The 20158-nt window shown below is 39.8% G+C and overlaps 2 protein-coding genes across 2 annotated transcripts in view; both read left to right on the plus strand.

Annotated features, from left to right (window-relative positions):
* Positions 1-1253: 1253 nt before the first annotated feature.
* The window catches only part of POC1B (POC1 centriolar protein B), a 97998-nt gene continuing 79093 nt past the window's right edge, over positions 1254-20158 (plus strand). Inside the window, exons 1-2 of the mRNA XM_012657559.1 lie at positions 1254-1268; positions 1973-2057. Coding sequence (XP_012513013.1) covers positions 1254-1268; positions 1973-2057 — 100 coding nt within the window. The remainder of the gene's footprint in view (positions 1269-1972; positions 2058-20158) is intronic.
* GALNT4 (polypeptide N-acetylgalactosaminyltransferase 4) lies at positions 2375-4749 on the plus strand. The gene has a single exon (XM_012657563.1). It carries the CDS (start codon positions 2641-2643, stop codon positions 4375-4377), a length of 1737 nt encoding a protein of 578 aa, XP_012513017.1. The 5' UTR covers positions 2375-2640; the 3' UTR covers positions 4378-4749.

Genomic DNA, 20158 nt, shown 5'->3' on the forward strand with positions numbered 1-20158 from the left:
AATGGTTACCCTGAACCAACATTATAAATGCTAAAATATGAGACTCATCAACCTAGGTAGCTGAGTTCTTGAGGGCAGGGAAAATATCTGTCATCTTTGTATCCCTCAAGGCTAAACAAACAACAAATCTTCAACAAACATATACTTGAATTAACTAATCACTAGACAATTAGAGCATCTGTAATTGAGGTGTGTAGTGTACCTGTCATTTGCATAGAACACGTATTTTACCAGCTGTGCTCTACCAAGCCATTTTATGCTGCAAGAATCTTTATTCTCTGTGTAATTTTCAGCTCAGAACTTCATGCTTTGAGGCTGGGTTAAAAAAAGGATATGGACTTCGAATTGGAAGATCTGTCTCTGCCTGACCTCTAAGATCAATATCTAGGAATCAAGTTTATAATTTGAAAACATTGATAACATTTTTTAATCCTACCAACTTTAGTTTTTCCGAAGCACAAACGATATTAGGTGTAAGAAAGCCTGCTGTACAAATGTTGCCTAATAACTTAAAAATCATGTTTTTAAGTCTTCCTAAAGATTTTAAATATGCTGCTAAGTTTACTGCTCTAAACCATACCAAATAAGCAGATGAGAATAGAAACATATCACAGAAAAACATTAAGTGGAGGCACGCGTATTCATTCATTCACTCATTGATCACGCGTATCAAGCCTCTGTATCTACATCATGCAGGGCACTGTGTGGAAAACAGTGACTAAACAAATTCAAATCTGTCCTGCAGGGATTTAGTTCCTTTGAACATATTAATAACTAGCAAGCTGTCCTCTTTCATATCAAAACTCCCTCCCTCGTAACAAACTGTAAGAGGACAAGCTCGAAACTCGAGGGCGCTATCTCTTTAACACCTAATAGAACTCAGATTGCCTCGATCGCAGGCTGCCAACCCCCTCCCTCTCATCGGCGTCATTCCTGTTCTGGTTACTATTCCCCTTCTGGACATCAAACCGGGCGAACACGAGTGTTAGTAAACGAAGGCTTTGGTGCGAGGCCGCACCTGACCCGGGAGCGTCCTGCCCGCTCGCTCTCTCCGGCGCCTGCGGAATCTCGGGGCTCGACTGGCCATGCCTGGAGCGCGGAGTTTGACTGGGCCGCCGTTGTTGTAGTGACCGGGAGGCGCTGCCTCTCTGGGCCGACGGTTCCGGGCACCGCACGGTCCCCCCTCTCACCCTGTCCCCTCCCCTTCCCCGGTTTCCCCCACCCGCACGATCCTGGCGCCGATCTCTCCCTCCATGGCCTCCGCCACGGTAAGGACGGGCTGGGGGGGCCCCTCCACGGAGCCGGTCCCTGGGGTGCGGTACCAAGTGGGGGCCGCACCCGCACCTAGGCGGAGACGGAGGCAGGTGTCTGCAGCCGGGTCCTGAGCCCCTCGCCCCTCGCCTCTCGCCCCGGGGCATCCGCGTCTCACTCTCTGCCACCGGGGCTGCTGGAGCGCCCAGCCCAGACCCGGCTCCCGGGAGCTCCTCTCCGCTCCTCTCCCAGAGCTCCGGACGGAGTCTGGCGGCCCCATGGCCTCCGGAATTCTCTGAGAGTTTCCGTGGAGCGCCTGCGTCAGAATCACCTGGGAGGTTTTTTTCTGTTTTTTTTTTTTTTTTAAGTATCAAAGCCTGGGCGCCACTTCGCACCTGCCTACTCCAACCCAGTGGGCGGGGCCCCGGAACGTGCATTTCAAACGAGCCGCCCAGGTGGTCTCTCGGATGCGCTTGATTCTGGGACTCGCGAATGGAGGATTTTGCCGGCTCTGCCGGGGGAACTGGCGCCCGGCGTCTCCCTGTCGGGGTAGTGGGCGCCGCGCCCGCGCCTGTGCTGCTGCCGGGCACCCCTGCCCCGCAAACCCACCGCCTATGTGGCCGTTCCCAGGCAGCACCCCTGGGGAGTGGCAGCGTTGATCTCGACCCCCGGTAGTCGAGGTCTGCATCTGCTTTCAAAACTTGACAACTTTCCTTCTCAGGAGGACCCCGTTCTGGAGCGTTATTTTAAAGGACACAAAGCTGCAATCACTTCTGTGGACTTCAGCCCCAACGGCAAACAACTTGGTAAGTTTCATTCTTGTTTTCCTTTTGTAATGAAACAAACGCTCAACTGATTGGAACCTTTTCCTCCAGTGCTGGCTGGGTCCCGGGAGGACTACTGAGGACCTCTATGGGGGTTGGGAGCGGCCGGAGACTCGGGGCGCCCTGCGCCGCGAGGCGCAGCCGGGGCCACCTGTCATCCCGGCCCGGACACCGGCCCAGCAAAGAGCGCCTATCTGTCGCTCTGGGCCTGGCAGACGACTTTCGCGAACTAACCACCAGGAGGAGTGTGTGGGAAGGGGAGGGGTTTGTCCTCGGCCCGGGGAGGGTGGGGTGTTGGCTGGAGAGTTTGTGAAAAGTTGTGAGACTAGCAGGAGGAAGTGGGGACAGAGAAGCTGGTCTGTGCCGGAGGCCGAGAACCCAGAGGTCTCAGATGACCCCCGGAAAGCCCAGGTGGCAGGAAAGGAGCCGAGCGCCTGCATGAAAAGAAGGACCTGCTGGGAGGTACACCCCTACCTGAGCCGGGAGCTCAAGCTGCGGCTTCCGCAGCCCTTCCCCTGTGTAGTGGCTGGGTGGCTGCGTCTGCGCCTTAGCTGTTAGAATCCGGATGGCCGTGAGGTGGACTTGGGCAGGCAAGAGCTGCCTGCTCCTGGCGATTCTAGCAGTGGCCTATATCCTGGTGGAGCTCTTGGTCTCCACTTTCCATGCCTCCCCAGGAGCCGACCGTGCCAGGGAGCGGGGGTCAAGACAGCTCTCAGACCTCCAGGAACAGGCAGAGGATTTGTCTCGTCCACTTTATGAGAAGCCCCCTGCAGATTCCCATGCATTTGGAGAGTGGGGGAGAGCCAGCAAACTCCAGCTCAACGAGGGTGAACTGAAGCAGCAAGAAGAACTCATTGAGAGATATGCCATTAATATTTACCTCAGTGACAGGATTTCCCTGCACCGCCACATAGAGGATAAAAGAATGTATGAGTGTAAATCCAAGAAGTTCAACTATAGGAGACTTCCTACCACCTCTGTTATTATTGCTTTCTATAATGAAGCCTGGTCAACTTTGCTCCGCACCATTCACAGTGTTTTAGAAACTTCTCCTGCAGTCCTTTTGAAGGAGATCATCTTGGTCGATGACTTGAGTGACAGAGTTTATTTGAAGACACAACTTGAAACTTACATCAGCAATCTGGATAGAGTTCGCTTGATTAGAACAAATAAGCGAGAGGGGCTGGTTAGGGCCCGCCTGATTGGTGCCACTTTTGCCACTGGGGATGTCCTCACTTTCCTGGATTGTCACTGTGAGTGTAATTCTGGTTGGTTGGAACCACTTTTGGAAAGGATTGGTACAGATGAAACAATAGTTGTTTGTCCTGTTATAGACACCATTGATTGGAATACTTTTGAATTCTACATGCAAACAGGGGAGCCCATGATTGGTGGGTTTGACTGGCGTTTAACATTTCAGTGGCATTCTGTCCCCAAACATGAAAGGGACAGGCGGAAATCAAGAATTGACCCTATCAGATCACCCACCATGGCTGGAGGACTGTTTGCTGTCAGCAAGAAATATTTTCAGTACCTTGGAACATACGACACTGGAATGGAAGTGTGGGGAGGTGAAAACCTTGAGCTGTCTTTTAGGGTGTGGCAATGTGGTGGTAAATTGGAGATCCACCCATGTTCCCACGTGGGCCATGTGTTTCCCAAGCGGGCACCATATGCTCGCCCCAATTTCCTGCAGAATACTGCTCGGGCAGCGGAAGTGTGGATGGATGAGTACAAAGAGCATTTTTACAATCGAAACCCTCCAGCAAGGAAAGAAGCTTATGGTGATATTTCTGAAAGAAAATTACTACGAGAACGGCTGAGATGCAAGAGCTTCGACTGGTATTTGAAAAATGTGTTTCCTAACTTACACGTTCCAGAGGATAGGCCAGGCTGGCATGGGGCTATTCGCAGTATGGGGATCTCTTCTGAATGTTTAGATTATAACTCTCCTGACAACAATCCCACAGGTGCTAACCTTTCCCTGTTTGGATGCCACGGTCAAGGAGGCAATCAATTCTTTGAATATACTTCAAACAAAGAAATAAGGTTTAATTCTGTGACAGAGTTATGTGCAGAGGTTCCGGAGCAAAAAAATTATGTAGGAATGCAAAATTGTCCTAAAGATGGGTTCTCTATTCCAACAAACATTATCTGGCATTTTAAAGAAGATGGAACCATTTTTCATCCACACTCAGGACTGTGTCTTAGTGCTTATCGGACACCTGAGGGCCGACCTAGTGTACAAATGAGAACTTGTGATGCTCTAGATAAAAATCAAATTTGGAGCTTTGAGAAATAGAAGAGCACAACAGCACTTTCATCGTGAACTGACAATAGCTACAAGAAAGTCAAAGAGCCTTCAGAAAGCCTCAGTGAAGATTGTATTTTATGAGAAGTCACCCGACCATCATCTATGAGAGCACTGAAAAGCTGTGGTTCATTTTGGTGTATTACACTGAAACTGGGTGCACAGAGTGCTGCTGTTTCATATTTCAAAGTGCCTTACTTATGGATTGTTTTATTTAAAAGCTTTGTTAATATGGTCTCTTCCTTCTCCTTAAAGAAGTTGACTGTGAATTGAGATACACAGAACATTTAAATGCCAGACTTAATATTAAAGAATGTAAAAGTCCAAGCAAAATGAGGTGTGATTTATGTTGATGGGTAAGTTCACTGCACATCCCATTTTTCAATAAAATTCATAAATGTGCAGTTTGAGCTATTGCTATTTTGAATACATAGAATTTGAATTTCTTTTAGCCAGCACATTAATTTTAGGTTTTGGTTTACTTTTTAATCTAATTTTCCTCTAATCAAATAAAAATCAAAGAAAGTTGATCTTAAGGAGAAAGGCCTGGTTTTAGATGTATCATTGGAAGAGGGCATTAGTTTGAATGTGAGTTCAGAGGTCTTTTTAACATACAGACATCTCAGAAAACTATGCCCACATCTAAATGAAATGGGGAGATACTTACATTCCACACTTTGTACACTTGAGCTTTTGGACTTAACTGATTTATATATTGATACCTCAAATCGCTCTGATTTTATAAACTGTCCCCTCTGTTAACTTGTTTCTTTGTGTAGGGCGTTTTCTGATTACACTTCCTTAAGTTATGAATGTACTAGAAAGGGGCTCATTCAGAATACTGTGCCTCCCTTTGTTAATGCTTAATCATTTAAAGTAAACACAATTGAAGCCTCTCTGAAGTGAAACTCAACTGTGTTTACTAAAATGTGTGAAACTGAAAGTGGGCCAGATTCCACAAAGGCTGTGGAACTCTTCTACAAGTTCTTGCTGATCAGGATATTTAAGGATTTATCTTAAACATGCAAGGAAACAAAGATTGCCTCAGCAGTTGTGAACACTGACTTTCAGCTCGTTTTCAGTACCTAGCACTGAGCACTCAGGCAGCTTTTGGTAAGTGGGTGAATGAATGACTGAATGAATGGCTCAACTGAGGAATGTGACTTTGGTCAAATCATTCGATGTGTTTGTGCCTCAGTTTCCTCATCTGTAAAACGTGGGTGCTGGATTAGATCTTGAAGATCCCTTCCAGCTCTGAAATGTTGATCGTATATCATATCCTTCTCAGAGTCAGTCACTGTGCAATCTTTACAACACTTTTTATCTCTTTACTTTTGACATAAATACTGTTGAACAGTTGAGCAATGTTCAGTCCACTTGTGAAGCTGGAAGAGAGAAATGGTTTTAAAAATTAAATGAGCTGAGCTCGCCCGAAGTGGTTTATTTCTGTGGGTTAAGAAGTTGTAGTCAGTGTTTGTAGCCATTTCATTTTGACAGTCGTTGAACCAGCTTTGTTTTTAAAACCTTTAAACTCTAAAAGGAATATTTTCACTAAGAATATAAATATTTTCCAAACTAAATTATTTGAGAAGTAAAACATGCTTTTTTTTTAAAAAAAAAAAGTATTTTTATTGATTTCATATCAATGTTATATCCAGAAATCATATGCTGGATTTAAAATTAAATTTCAATTACTTCACTTTGGTTTAGAGTTATGAAAAATGCATGCTTTAATGAATTAGCCCACAATATTCATGAGTAAAGTTGTTTTTAGTGTTTACTTGATGACTTGAGGAATAGGAATTTTGTAAAATTAAATTTAAGAAAATTGTTTAGGATAACCATTTCAAAAAACAAAATTGCTATGCAATCTTGAATATTTCGTTTCTCTTTTGCCTCTTAAAATGAAAATGTGTTCATCATTTTTGTAAGTTATTCAACAGCCTTAAAATTTATCAAAGAATTTTACAGATTCTGGGTACACTGTGCTTGGCCTGGGTTTAATTTAAGAAGGATTAATAATAATGCTCTGGATTTTTCAAAAGAGATCTCCCAAACCTACCCACTGCCCTTGCCCAGTCTGCTATTTAAAACATTTTTCTATTTTTTACTTATTTTTTTATTTTCTCTTTTTATTTATTTTTTTGTTGTTCTTACTAGCCCTCTATCATATGGGAGAACTAAAATTGATATATTCTGGAAGTACTTACTGGAGTTATTTTTATTTTAGTATCTTGATGTCAAAAGGGGACAAAGGCTTTTAAAAGTAAAAGCCTCTGTTAATTCTTTATTTACCTTTTGCCCTAAATTGCTGAGTGTGATCCAACAGTCTTTTAGGAAGAAATTTTAGGCTGGTGCTTTATTTACATCAATAATTCAGAATAGTTAGGCTGTTCATTTCTGACAATAATATATGTAACAGAAGAATGAAACTTTCACATGTTTATATGTAGGCACGTTCCAATTTAATTCCAAAACGTACTGTAATGCTATATACAAAATATATTTTCATTCCCTAATTTTAATTTATTAGTACCAAAGTTCTCTTTTGCTGTACACAATTAAGAGTTGATCTTTTAAGTTACATGCTTAGTAACAGTTATAGGAAAATATTTTGTGGGCAAGGAGTTTCAGTTCACTATGTCATTTAATGTCCAATTCTATGAATAGATTTACTATCTAAGCATATTCAGCAGTTATTTTAAATAATAATCTAGTCATTGGAAGGATCTCTTTAATTCAAAATGATTTGTTTGTAAAAGAAAATTTGTTTACTCACTCAGTAGTAGACTCTTACATATTCATTATGTGTTGTCAAATCAAACTTTTCGAGGTTGAAGACGAGATTATTTTTAAATTGTGTAGTCTTAGTTTAGGATCTTTCTTTTGGTTAATAGAATGTTTAGTTTTGACTTGTTTGTCCTTTTGAATTGCTGTTTTAATAATATTTTTAAATGAGCACAAATGTTGAGTTCAGATTAATCTCTTTTGAATTTTTTTTCTGTGTGATATATGATTTCCATCTTTTTCCTTTGGTAATGATACTTGCAATGTTGATTAAGACATGTAAAATAAAATGTATATCTAATTATTTTTTCAAATGGATTGTGATGATTTTAGCATATGGGATCATGCTCCTGTGTACGCTTTTATGATGGTAACAGAGGTAAGTTTATAATTCTTTTAATTATTTGAAAATGAAGACAGTAGAATATTTTAAAAAATCCAGGTTCCTTTTATTTAGCAAGGTGTCATTAACCAGTAAGTATTCTGAAGTGATATTAGCCCTATTATTGCATTAACTTGTGAACAAACTAGAAATGATCAGGGATCTCTGGGACCCATTGGGGCCACAATAAAAGGAAGCAGGTGGGGGAAAGGCATGGTGGCTCATTCCTGTAATCCTAGCACTCTGGGAGGCTGAGGTGGGAGGATTGCTTGAGCTCAGGAGTTCAAGACCAGCCTGAGCAAGAACAAAACCCCGTCTCTACTAAAAACAGAAAAATTAGCTGGGCCTGGTGGTGTGTGCCTGTAGCCCCAGTTACTCAGGAGGCTGAGGCAGGAGGATCGCTTGAGCCCAGGAGTTTGAGGTTGCAGTGAGATATGATGATGCCACTGCACTACTCTATCCAGGGTGACAGCGAGACTCCATCTTAAAAAAAAAAAGGAAGTAAGTGGGCACCTGGACACATCAGCGCCAATTTCAATACCCTGGGCCAAAAAGAAAAATGTCTGTCCTATAAACCATATAACCTCACATTTTTCCCTACCCGTGAGTATAATTCCCTTCTACCAGTGGCATCTCTCTTCCCCTATAGTGATTCCTGACTAACATCCTACATCCCTGCCTTTCCCTGGCCAGACACACTGCCTCAGAGTGGCTATTCTGAGGACTCTGCTTTAACATCAGATGTCTTACAGCCACACTTAGAATATATATAAGCAAGCTAAACATATTTTCACTGATCTCTTGTTTTTTATACACTTAAAAGTTGCTGTAAGTACTTAGCGTTCTAACCACGTTCTCTTCCTAAGTGACTCTTGCAACTCTGTAAATCACTTCATTTCTCTGTGTTTCAGTTTCATGATTGCAAAAAAAGACAGCAAAATCCATAAAGATGGTACATTAGTGGTTGCCAGAGTCTAGGGGAGGGAAGAATAGAGAGAATGATTGCTAATGGAGGTGGATTGGGGGTGGTGGTGATGGGAATGTTCTGGAATTAGTGGCAATAGTTGCACAACTTGGTCGAAATACTGAATTGTACACTTACTTTAAAAGAGTAAATTTTATGCTATGTGAATTACATCTCAATTTTTAAGAATACTTCATGAAAAAAAGTGGGCTGGAGAATTTCACATGTCCCAGAAAAAATTTCTCCTTTCTGTGTGCCTCTGCACTTGCTAGACTTTAGAACAGGCCAGCAGGATTTATTATTAATAATACCACTTGAGTCATTTTTTAATTTGCAGAATTCAGAAAATTAAATATATATGCGAATCTGTGTGTTAGTATTAGGTAGGGCATGGAAATCAGTTTGTATTGGAGTTTTTCCTAAAATTCAGAGAAACCTCAATCAATCTTTTAGACAGGAGATAGAGATTATTGTAAAAGATGAAATGAGTTCCTGAGTTGTATAGTTGTCTATGGTAGAACTGAAAACTAGAGAAGTCCTTCTAACTTGCTAATAATTGGGTATTGCTTTTCCTTTTGTGCCAAGCTTTATCACTCTCCTAGGCTGGGCGTGGAGAGATACCTACTGCAGGCCAGTGGTGTCCTCAGCTATCTGGTCACCATTCTAACACATTTATTTGCATTTATCTAATCCTGTTCAAAAGGAGAAGGAGAGGTACTCTATTTATTTAATACTCCCTTATTTAGTGAATACTACTATGTGCCAGATGCTATCCTATGCTCTGGGTATACATTACAAAGGTGAACAAAACAGATGGGCTTCATAAGATGGTATGAAGAGTTCATGGTCCAGTGGTAGAGACAAATATTAGCAAGTTAACACACAAATCCATGTGTAAATACAACTTGATGAAACAAAAAAAGTCAAACACTGTGAAGGAAAGGAACAGGGTACTTTGAGGGAGAATAATAGTAGAGAACTACTTAAACGTATGGAGTTAAGGAACACTTCTCTGCAGAAGTTACATTTAACTGAAGACCTGCAGGAGAAGTTTGCCAGGTAAAGACTAGAAAGAGAACAGCATAGGCAAAGACCAAGTGTGGGAAGGAGTGTCCTAGATCAAGTAAGTAAAAGAATGCTAGATTGGGTAGATCTTGGTAAGCAAAGGAAGAGAGAGAGACAGAGAGGGAGAGAGAGAGAGAGAGAGATGAAGCTGCAGGAAGATGCAGAGGCAGCTTGGGGATGGGTAGGAGGCTGTGCTGTGTTAAATGGTGGCTCTCCAAAAGATAGTTCATGTCCTAATACCTGGAACCTGTGACCTTACTATTTGGGAAAAAGATCTTTCTAGATGTTTTTAAGGATCTCTAAATGAGATCATCCTTGATTATCTGGGTGGGCCCAAAATCCAGTGACAAGTGTCCTTGTAAGAGACACACAGAAGAGATGCCAGAGGCAGAGATTGGAGTGATGTAGCCACAAGGCTAGGAGCACCTGGAGGCATCAGAAGCTCGAAGAAGGAAGAAATGAGATCTCCCTTAGAACTTTTGGAGGGAGTATGACCCTGACAACACCTTGATTTCAGACTTCCGGCTTCTAGAACAGTGAAAGAATAAATTTCTGTTGTTTTATGCCTCCAAGTTTGTGGTAATTTATTACAGCAGCCACAGGAAACTAAGGCATGTTTTAGGATTTTGTTCTGAGAGTCATGGAAATTGTTGAAGGATTCTAAGTAAGAGGATGACATAATCTGAGTTATATCTCAACAAGATCACTCTGGCTTATATGTGAAGTTTACACTATTAGTAGGGAAATCATTTAGGAGATCTTCTAGTAATACCAGCAGGAGATGATGGTGGTTCAAACTAACATGGTGGTCTTCAAACTAGAGTGGTGGTCTGGGCAGGAGAGAAATTGGGAGTTATTAGCATGTAGCTGTTATTTAAAGTCATGGGAATGGATGAAATCACCTAGGAAGAATATAGAACACTGAGAGCAAATGGCCGATGTCTGAGCCCTGCAGATTTCCAGTCTTTAGATCAGAAGAGGAGATAGCAGAAGCATCTAAGAAGGAATAATTATTATAAAAAGATAGGAGGAAAAGTCATTAAATTAGGGCATTAAATGTTAAATGTCTGATTTTGAATCGAAAGCATAATTTTTTATATCTCAAACAAGAAGCAGTGCAATTAGTCAAAGTATGTGCCTAAACTATCAACACAGTTTTGCGCCTTAATGGTAGCTTGTTTATGCCAGCAGCGAAGAAGCCTGGAGAGTGAGTGGCGATGAAATCGAGAAAGGCATTTTCCAGAGCTTGTTGAGAATTGAATATTTTTCCTTGCAAGAAGCGGTCCAAAATCTATAAGAAGTGGTAGTCAGTTGGTGCAAGGTCTGGTGAATGTGGTGGATGACAGAGAGTTTCCAAGTCCAGCTTCTGTAGTTTGGCAGTGTTATTTGTGCAGCTTGTGGTCATGCGTTGTCTTGCAAGAGGATTGATTGGCCTGTCTCTATTGACCAGTCTCAGCTGCTTAATTGCAAGCATCCTCATCATTTTGTTCAATTGGTTGCAGTATACTTGCGCTGTAATCAACTGACCAGGTTTCATGAAGCTGCAGTGGATAATACCAGCACTGGACCACCAAACAGACACCGTTAGCTTTTTTTGATGAATATTCGGTTTTGGACTGTGTTTTGGCACTTCATCTTGGTCCGATCATTGTGCCAAATGCTTGCAATTGTCAAAAAGAATCCATTTTTCATCACATGTAACAATACGGTGTAGAAATGGTTCACCTTTATGTTGTGACAGCAAAGAAAGGCAAGCTTTGAGACAATTTCTCTTCTTATGCTCATTTAATTCACGTGGTACTCATCTCTCCATCTTCTTCACCTTGCTGATTTGTTTCAAATGGTCCAATATGGTTGGAGTAGTAACGTCAAACCTTGCTGTTAATTCATGCTTAGGTTGAGATAGATTCGCTTCTGCTACAGCTGTCGGCTTGTCATTACACACCTTGGTCCCAAGTAGTCCACATGGCTCATTTTCAAGATCAAAATCACCAGAATGGAACTTCTCAAACCATCAACATGCTGTGCATTCATTAGCCACATCCTTCCCAAACATTTCGTTGATATTTTGAGCTGTCTACGCTGCATTGGTTCCACAACAGAACTCATATTCAGAATAACCCAAATCTTTTACTTATCCATGGTTTCACAAAAATTGCTCTAAAAAAAATTTGAAAGATAATCACAAGCCAAACCATGCATTTGAAAGGATGTATCTTCACAATAAAAAAAAAACAAGAAGCATCAAAGTGACATGTCAGATATATCAACTGTCAAACTTAGTACTTAAGGAAGTCAGACATTTCATACTTAATAACCTAATGGTAGGGTATTGTGAGAGCCAAGGTGAGAGTAGGGTAGAAGAAAGAGGAAAAGATATTAAATAGTCATTAGAGAGAGTCAGGAGGGAACTAATAGAGAATCGTACGCAACTTTGCAGTGTAGAGACTCATGTGAAATTCATGATCATGAATTTATTGTGTTTCCAGTCTGTCAGGGGAGGGGAAGTATCCAGCAATGCTCACTAGTATAAACATAGTCTCAGAAAAGGCAGAGTGATTGGGATTTTTCCAGGGGAATTTGAAGGAAGGAGGGAGAGTCAAGGGATTGAATGTATGTGTCAGGAGGGGTTATCAATTGAATAAGGAGAGAAATGACGATTATAAATTGGATTGTGAACTGAAGGTGGTGAGAAGAGTGCCTCAGTGGAGAACTCAGGTCAGTGGGTTGGAGTTCTGGATGAGATGGAAACAACAAAGTGAGTGAGCAAGTTGTCATGGTGGATTTCAGTCAGTGATGTGGGAAGTGTTCAGGTTCCACTGGTGACAAGATCCAGGCTGTGCCCATAGAATGGGTTGCTGAGAAGGCATGGAAGAAAAGGTCTTTGGAGAGGCCCTGTTTTCCCCTTGGTCTGAAGTGTTCTTACCTACCTCACTCTTGGCTTGGCTGGCTCTTTGTCCTTCATGCCTCCACTTAAAATGCCACTGATACTCTATCTAAATTAAGTATTCCACCCCCACCCAAAATTCTCATTATGACTTCCTTTCATGTGTCTTAGCACAATTAGAAATTTCCTGCTTCTCCACTTAAATTTAAGCTCCCCATTTAAGAGATTTTGTCTATTTTGTTACTTAGAACTTCTTCCTCCCCAACTACGTCTTACACATCAGCGGGGTCAGGTATCTGTTGAATGAACTCATGACACTAGGAGTTGGAATGGAGGGAAGACTGTGACCTGAAGTAGGTGATGTGTGAGAGAGAAAATGATTGTCGCTTACAAGGGTTTCAGGGAACTTGGTATCCCCAAGCAGAGTCAAGGTGTTAGTTAATGGGGAGGAGGGGCTTTCAGAGAGAAGGAATGGATACAAGAGAGATAACCCAGCAGATATTCCTGTGGCCCAATGGTAGCTTTGGGAAGGAGGGAAGGCATGGCTGTCGGGATCAGCTAAGGGGTTTCCAGAGCATTATGGGAGTGAAGGTTGGCACGGTGATTGGGACCAGAGAGGCTAAAGGCCACAACTTCAGGTTGTGACTGGAGGAAACAAAACCTGAAGCGTGGTGGACTTTTTCTCTATAGCCTCTTAGAAGTTGTGGGCTCTTAGGTTTCACAGACTGGGTTGGGAGTGATGAGATAGAAGAGGATGGGAGAAAGCAATAGCCTGTTAAGTGTTGTCATCCCTTTTTTATGAATGTGGAAACTGAAAGTTCAGTAACTTTCCTGAAACCATATGGCTAGTAAGCAGCAGAGCCTGGTTGAGCTGGTTTGGAGTCTGATTTTGCAGACATACTCTTTTCCAGTAGGCCAGTCAGTCTCTTTCCCAGAGGGCCACATTGAAGTTTAAACAAACAGGAAAAGAATTTAAAAGTATTTTCACATGGGTTGAAAAATCTGAGCTGTATTTGAGAAGTTTCAATTTAAAATTACATAATTTTAACACTGAAGTTGTCATTTTCCCCCCTTTTGTCCTTTAAGGTTATCCTGTCATTGACTCAATCCCTGTTTAAATGTAGGGTGTTTGTAAAATAAATGGTGGTAAAGAACAAGTTAATTCTCTCCCTTTTTGACTGAATAGAAGCAGAATGAAACTTGGAATTTTTAAGTTACTTTCCCTGCAATGAAACCATAATAAAAATTTGCCAAAAATTCTTTTTCTATTATGGTTCTTGATGGCAACCTATGTAGTAGCTTTGTTGAACTTCTCTTGTTAGAGCTTAAAAAGTTACTCCCAAGTGCTAAAATAATTTAGTGTATACACTTAGAGGAAATAACAGATTGTAATTATTTCTCAGATTTCAATGTGTATTAGAATTCAGTGATAAACTTGTCAAAAATCCATATTCCTGGTTCTCACCCCAAAGAATGTATAATTTACTAGAATAATGCATTTTTAACAGGGTCCCCGGTAATTCTAATGGAGATAGTCCATAAATCCCCTGTGCTTTGAGAAACACTGGCTTATTGGTAAAAAGCCCAGGCTTTGGAGTTTCATAGAACTGGGTTAAAAATCAAGCTCTACCACTTTACATCTGCATGACCTTGGCAAGTTCCTTGACCTCACTGAGCCTCATTTCTTGATCTGTAAAATAAAAAGGATAATAATACTTATCTACCTTGTCATGAGGATTAAATAAAAGAGTGCAGTACTCATGAAGTATTTAAAAGTACTAGGCCTATAGTAACAACTCGGGAAAGCTTTGTGTTATTTCCAGTCCTCAAAGACGTGGAATTGGAATAAATTAAATTCAACTTCTTTAGCTTGTCATTATTAAAGATTGTTTTTTAAAGCACCCGCAGCTCCTTTAGACCCTGCTTATACTAGCAAGCTAATTACTTAGTATCAGCTAGAAAGAAAACATGTTTAATTATTCCCTCATTCAAGGCAGAGGGATTTTAAGTTAGTGCCATCACTTAATTGTAGTATTATGCAGTGCTTGCATAGTACAAATTCATTCTGACACTATTGCATATTAAAGTTTATCTAGTTAAGATTGGAATATTGTCTTTATTGTGCAACCCTCTCCCTCACTTCCATTGAGGTTTATAGATGCGTGTGCCTAGACATTGCATTTTTTCTTTTCTTAAAAATATTTATAGTCAATTCCTTCTCATAGGGGTCTTTAGAAGATTTCCTTGTTTATATTTCCCTGAAGAAGGCAGTCCAGTGTTTCTTTTTGTGACCCAGTGGCCAGTATGAACATGGGAATGCAGCAGAAAGTACAAAATCATGGTGCCTTCAAACTAGAAAGCTGAGTTTAATTTCAATAGTAGATTTTATAGTATGACATAATGGAGATAGAAAATATATAGAAGGACTTCTGAAATAATTGAAAAATTGAAGGATTTCTATATGAAAATAATCTAAATTATCAGAATTCTCTTGAATGTGGAATGATAAGGCCTGCAAGGGAATATAATTAAAATGTATAAAGTTATGTAAAATACTATATTATGAATGTGGACCTTTTTAGCAAATTGTAAAATATATACTCTTTGACCTAGACCCAGCAATAATTCTTCTAGGAGTTTATCACAATGATGTATCTACACACGTTGGAAATGACATGTATACATTGCAGCATCCTTTGTAAAAGTGTAAGACTGCAAACAACCTAAATGGGGTACACTGGCTAAATAAATTAAGGTATAGCTCTACAACTAATAAATGCTACACAACTAATAAAAAGGATAAGGCAGGTTCATGACAGTAATTGGTAGCTGGAAACAAGTATAAAACTAGACAAAGTATGTGAGGCAACTGTTCTCAGGCATTGAGCTATGGGAGAGTACAAAACTATGATCCTTGCAAGAAGAGAAACACAAAGGGTGAGTCCCATGATCTCCTTGGCTTTCTTCCTGGGGGCACTTTTCCTGCTGCACAGCAGAGAGGTAGAGCCAGAGCAGACCGAAGGCCTGGCTGAGCTGAGGATGTGCAGGGTGGAAATCTATGAGTCCTCCCAAGGTTGCTTACGGCTGGACTAAGAGCTGAATGGTAACACTAGTGACCTTACAGGGCTGGGAATCTAGGTCTTGAGCTCCAAAAGAGGGGAAATCTCTCTGATCTCCCCAGGCATTTAGTCGAGAAGTCAGAAAGGCCATGCCTTAGGAATCAGTACCACACCTGAAATGCCTTAGGCGTGCCCTAGACTAGGTTCAAAGGTGAAGCAGACCCATGGGAACAAAGTAGAAAACTAAGTGTGATAAGACCAAAAAGGAGCCACCCATAATTTAATTGCCTCCCAGGTGTTTTTTTTTTTTTTTTTTTTTTTTAAAAACAGTGTCCCGAACTCTAGTTGGTGAGATTGCTTTGTGCAGTGGTGTGCTTTCATGATTCTGAAACTGCTGTTTGTATTCTAGGCTTGAGCAAAAATATACTTAGCACAATGGGAGCCAGCTTCCTTATTGTGGGGGAGAGTCACAAATACAGAAAGAGGGGGGCAAGAATGCACTCTGTGGTGTTAGTTAGAACTCATGGTTTTTCACATCTACATCTATTGACATATCTACATAGAGATATAGTTTTCTATTTATAGATAATTTCTTAGTTATGCTTGCTGAGATTTCTATCTTATTTCTTAGCTCTGTTCATTGACACACCACTAGCAGTGAGCAAACATAGTGCCCAGATCTTGGTTTCTAAGTACTAGTCTCCACTAAAATAAATAAGAGCTTTCTAGGGGAAAAGGACCATTCCAGGTCTGGGGTAAGAAAAGTACATCTTAGAACATCTTATAATTCTAGAAAGTAAGGAATGCTTGAATGACGGAAACATAGAATAAAGACACAGAAACCATCTTTAAGAGGCTTTCACTCACCAAACCTGGAACAATTTGAGAGTTGAAATAAATAATGAGAGTTATGGATTGTAACCCATTGAATAAAATAACCTGAGTCCTCACTGATATACATAAGTGAATAAATAAATAGATAAGTGGAGGAAAAGGGATAGTTCTTCCTTATAATAATAAATTTAAAAATATTAATTCATTAACTAATGAACTAAACATTTATTAGTAAATTATGGAAAGAATGATGAGCTGGAAAATTATCAAAGGAGGCTAAAATTAGTGTGTGACAGTTTGGTGAGGAAGAGGATATTTATATAGTCTTAAAGTATCTCCCTACTAGTTAATTATTAATTAAAAAGGGGAAAAATACTAACTTTACATAATAGAAATCATCTAAACCAAGCGATCAAAGTCAATACTACCAATATGAGAACAAAAGACATCATGTGCTCCCTATTATGATGCATCGCTAAGGGTACAACATAACTTTTGTGATATTCCTGCCAAAAATATATATTCTGATTGTAGTCATGAGAAGGCATTAAAAAAAAAAAATTAAGGAACATGCTACCAAAATAACAGGCCTGCGGTCTTCAAGAATACCGAAGTCAATAAAAACAAAAGCAGCCTAGGAACTCTTCCTAATTTACAGGAGACTAAGGACACATGGCAGTTAATGCAATGCATATGCTGGACTGGGGAAAATAGTTGTAATTGACAAAATATAGATATGAACTGTGGATAAAATAATAACATACAGTTGTCCCTCAATATCTATGGGGGATTGGTTCTACAACCCCTGAAGATACCAAAATCCCTGGGTGCTCAAGTTCCTTCAATAAGATGGTGTAGTACTTGCATATAGTCTATGTACATCTTCCCATATACTTTAAATCATCTCTAGATTTTTTATAATACCTAATGCAATATAAATTCCAGGTAAGTAGTTGTGATTGTTTAGGGAATAATGACAAGAAACAAAGTCTGTATATGTTCAGTATAGACACTTTTTTTTCTGAAATATTTCTGATCTGTGGTTGGTTGAATCACAGATGCAGAACCCACGGCTATGGAGGGCAGACTGTATATTAAATAGTACTGTTTAATTTCCTGACTTTGTTAATTATACTGTGATTTATGTAAGTGAATGTTCTTGTTCTTAGGAAGTGTACACTGAAGTATTAGTACTTAGTAGTAAAGAGGCATTATGTTTCTAACTTTGTTTCAAATAGTTAAGAAAAAATATGCATATGTAAAAGTATTTATATAGAGAGAGAAAATGATAAAGCAAATAAACAAAATATAAACAAAGGCAAAATCTAGGGTAGAGAATATATGGGCGTTTCTTGTGCTACCTTATAATTTTTCCATAAGCTTAAAATTATAAAAATAAAAACTTGCCAAAAAAAGAATAAGGCAGCTCTATGTATTAACAAAACATGATCTCCAACATATATCATACTAAGTGGAGGGAGGTGGAGAGGCAAAATGCAGAACAGTATGTATAATATACTACCATTTGTATAAAAAATACATGAAGATAGACATTTGTATTCCCTAGAAAATGGTAAAGCTGGTTGCATTTAGGAAGGGGAACCAGGTGGCCAAAGACTGGAAGGAGGTTTAGTTAAATCTCCCTTTGTAATATTAGCATTCTGTGTCACGTACAGGTACTACCAATTGAAAAGATACATAAGATAATTTATAAGAAACACAAAAGTGGAGGCAGTCAGCACCATTTCTTTTCAGAAAGTAGTATTCTTGGCAGAGGAAACCTCTAGGTAACTGTAGTTGATTTTGGTTAAATCAATGACTGAGAGAGCTTGGGTTGACTCAAGGAAGTTATTGGTACTTAAGGTGACATAAAAACTGTTTGCTTTTTGGACATTACGGAGAGCAAACATGTTTTCCATTAGTGTGTTCTTGGTTGTCACCTCCAGAGACAAAGCACTGACCTAGGTAAGCATAGGCTTTGTTCTTTCTTACATCCTAACAAGGATTTCTTGAAACAATGGACAATTGTTACAGAATATAAATGTTTTTAAAATTCGTAGATTTACTAGTTAAACCTTTTCTTTTTAACTTCCTCCCTTTGACATTTTATCTCAAAATAAACCAGTTGGATAATGAATAGTACAAACTCTGACATTTTAAATTATGCGGTAATGTTTATGTAGGGTGTGTTTCAATGGAAATGTATGAAAGCAAATTCCACGTTGACACAGTACACATTGACTATAATAATCAAATACCTTTTATTATCATGGTATTAGGTTTTGGTGGGACAATTCTTTCCTAAGAAAGAAGGTTAAGGAGAGGAAAAGTCACTGTTGGTTTTCATAATTTTTAATAAGAATGCATTCATGAAGTTTTTATAGATTATTAGTCTTTTTTTTTTTCTGTTTTCCTAAAGCTTAGAAGAAAATATAGTATACCTTGAGCCATACTGTTGTAATTGGAACATCTCTCCCATAATCAGCAAACCTCCAAAATGCTGTCTCACCCTGGGTTAGGCTGTCCCTGTCCCTGAAGCCATTTGTTCATCTTACTCTCTTGAGTTGCTTCTCTTTAGCAGGTTTCATGCTGATATACAGATGGGCCCCAACTTAACAATGGTTCAACTTATAATTTTTTAACTTTACAATGGGTTTATCAGGATGTAACCCCATCAAGAATTGAGCAGCTGTATAGCAAGTGTTGATTTAATGTGGGTATGTAACCATCAACTCTAAATTTTTTTTTTTTTTAGCCCCCTCTGTGTATAATACAGGTATTATGGGGATGAACATGGAGAATAAACTGTGATGTTTAATCTGGTTAGGGGGCTTTTTACCTCTTCCAAGGGCAAAATTTGTGAAGACTCAAGCCCTGTGTCACCTTGTCAGTTAAGCTTCTCATTCTCATCCCCCTAACTCTCCCCAGTTAATTGTCGCTGTACCATGATCCTATAATACCATTTTTCTGGCCCTTATCATATCGACTGTTAGGGACCCTGTAAACCTTAAATGAGTTAGGGAATGATAAAATATATATGTGCGTGTGTGTGTGTGTGTATGTATATATATGGGAGGGAGTTAATATATAAATCTTACACATTATATTTTTATATAAATATGTATATATGTATATAAACCTTATACATTATATTTATATGTTAACTCCCTCTCATTTTCACCTCAACTCACGCCATTCTGGCTTTGATCCCACCATTTCCCTGAAGCAATTCTTGTTGCCAAACCAACATTTGGTCCTTGGTCCTCCGCCAGCTTTGTGAACATACCACCTGCGCAGTGGCACAGGGCCCCATGCTTACTTTAACACTGAGCTATCACTGTCTTGAAATTCTTTATCATTTTTCTACAAGGGCCTCACATTTACGTGTTTTACTGGGCATGGCAAATTATGTAGCAGGTCCTGATAAGGCCTGGGCTTACTCAATTTCTTCAAAGCATTTCACAGTTTGTCACTCTCTTGGAATACTTCTCGTCTCCCTGGACACCACTATTTCCTTTTGCCCTCCTTCTTTATGGCTCCTTCCTTTGCTCTTCCTTGTCTGAAGGATAAGTACTTTCACCCTCTTCTTTTTTATGTCCTCACTTCCTGAGCGAGTCAATCCAGTTTACAGTCTTTTCTTTTTTTTTCTTTTTTCTTTTTTATATTCTCTGTACTTCAATGGATGCAAACAGTTTACAGTCTTTAAGGCTTTCTCTAGGCTACTAAGAGTAACAACAACAACAAAAAAAACCTTTAGCAATAATAGCTACAATTATGGGGCAGGCTTAAATTAC

The sequence above is a fragment of the Propithecus coquereli genome, unplaced genomic scaffold, assembly GCF_000956105.1.
Source record: "Propithecus coquereli isolate 6110/MARCELLA unplaced genomic scaffold, Pcoq_1.0 Scaffold545, whole genome shotgun sequence".
NCBI lineage: Eukaryota > Metazoa > Chordata > Mammalia > Primates > Indriidae > Propithecus > Propithecus coquereli.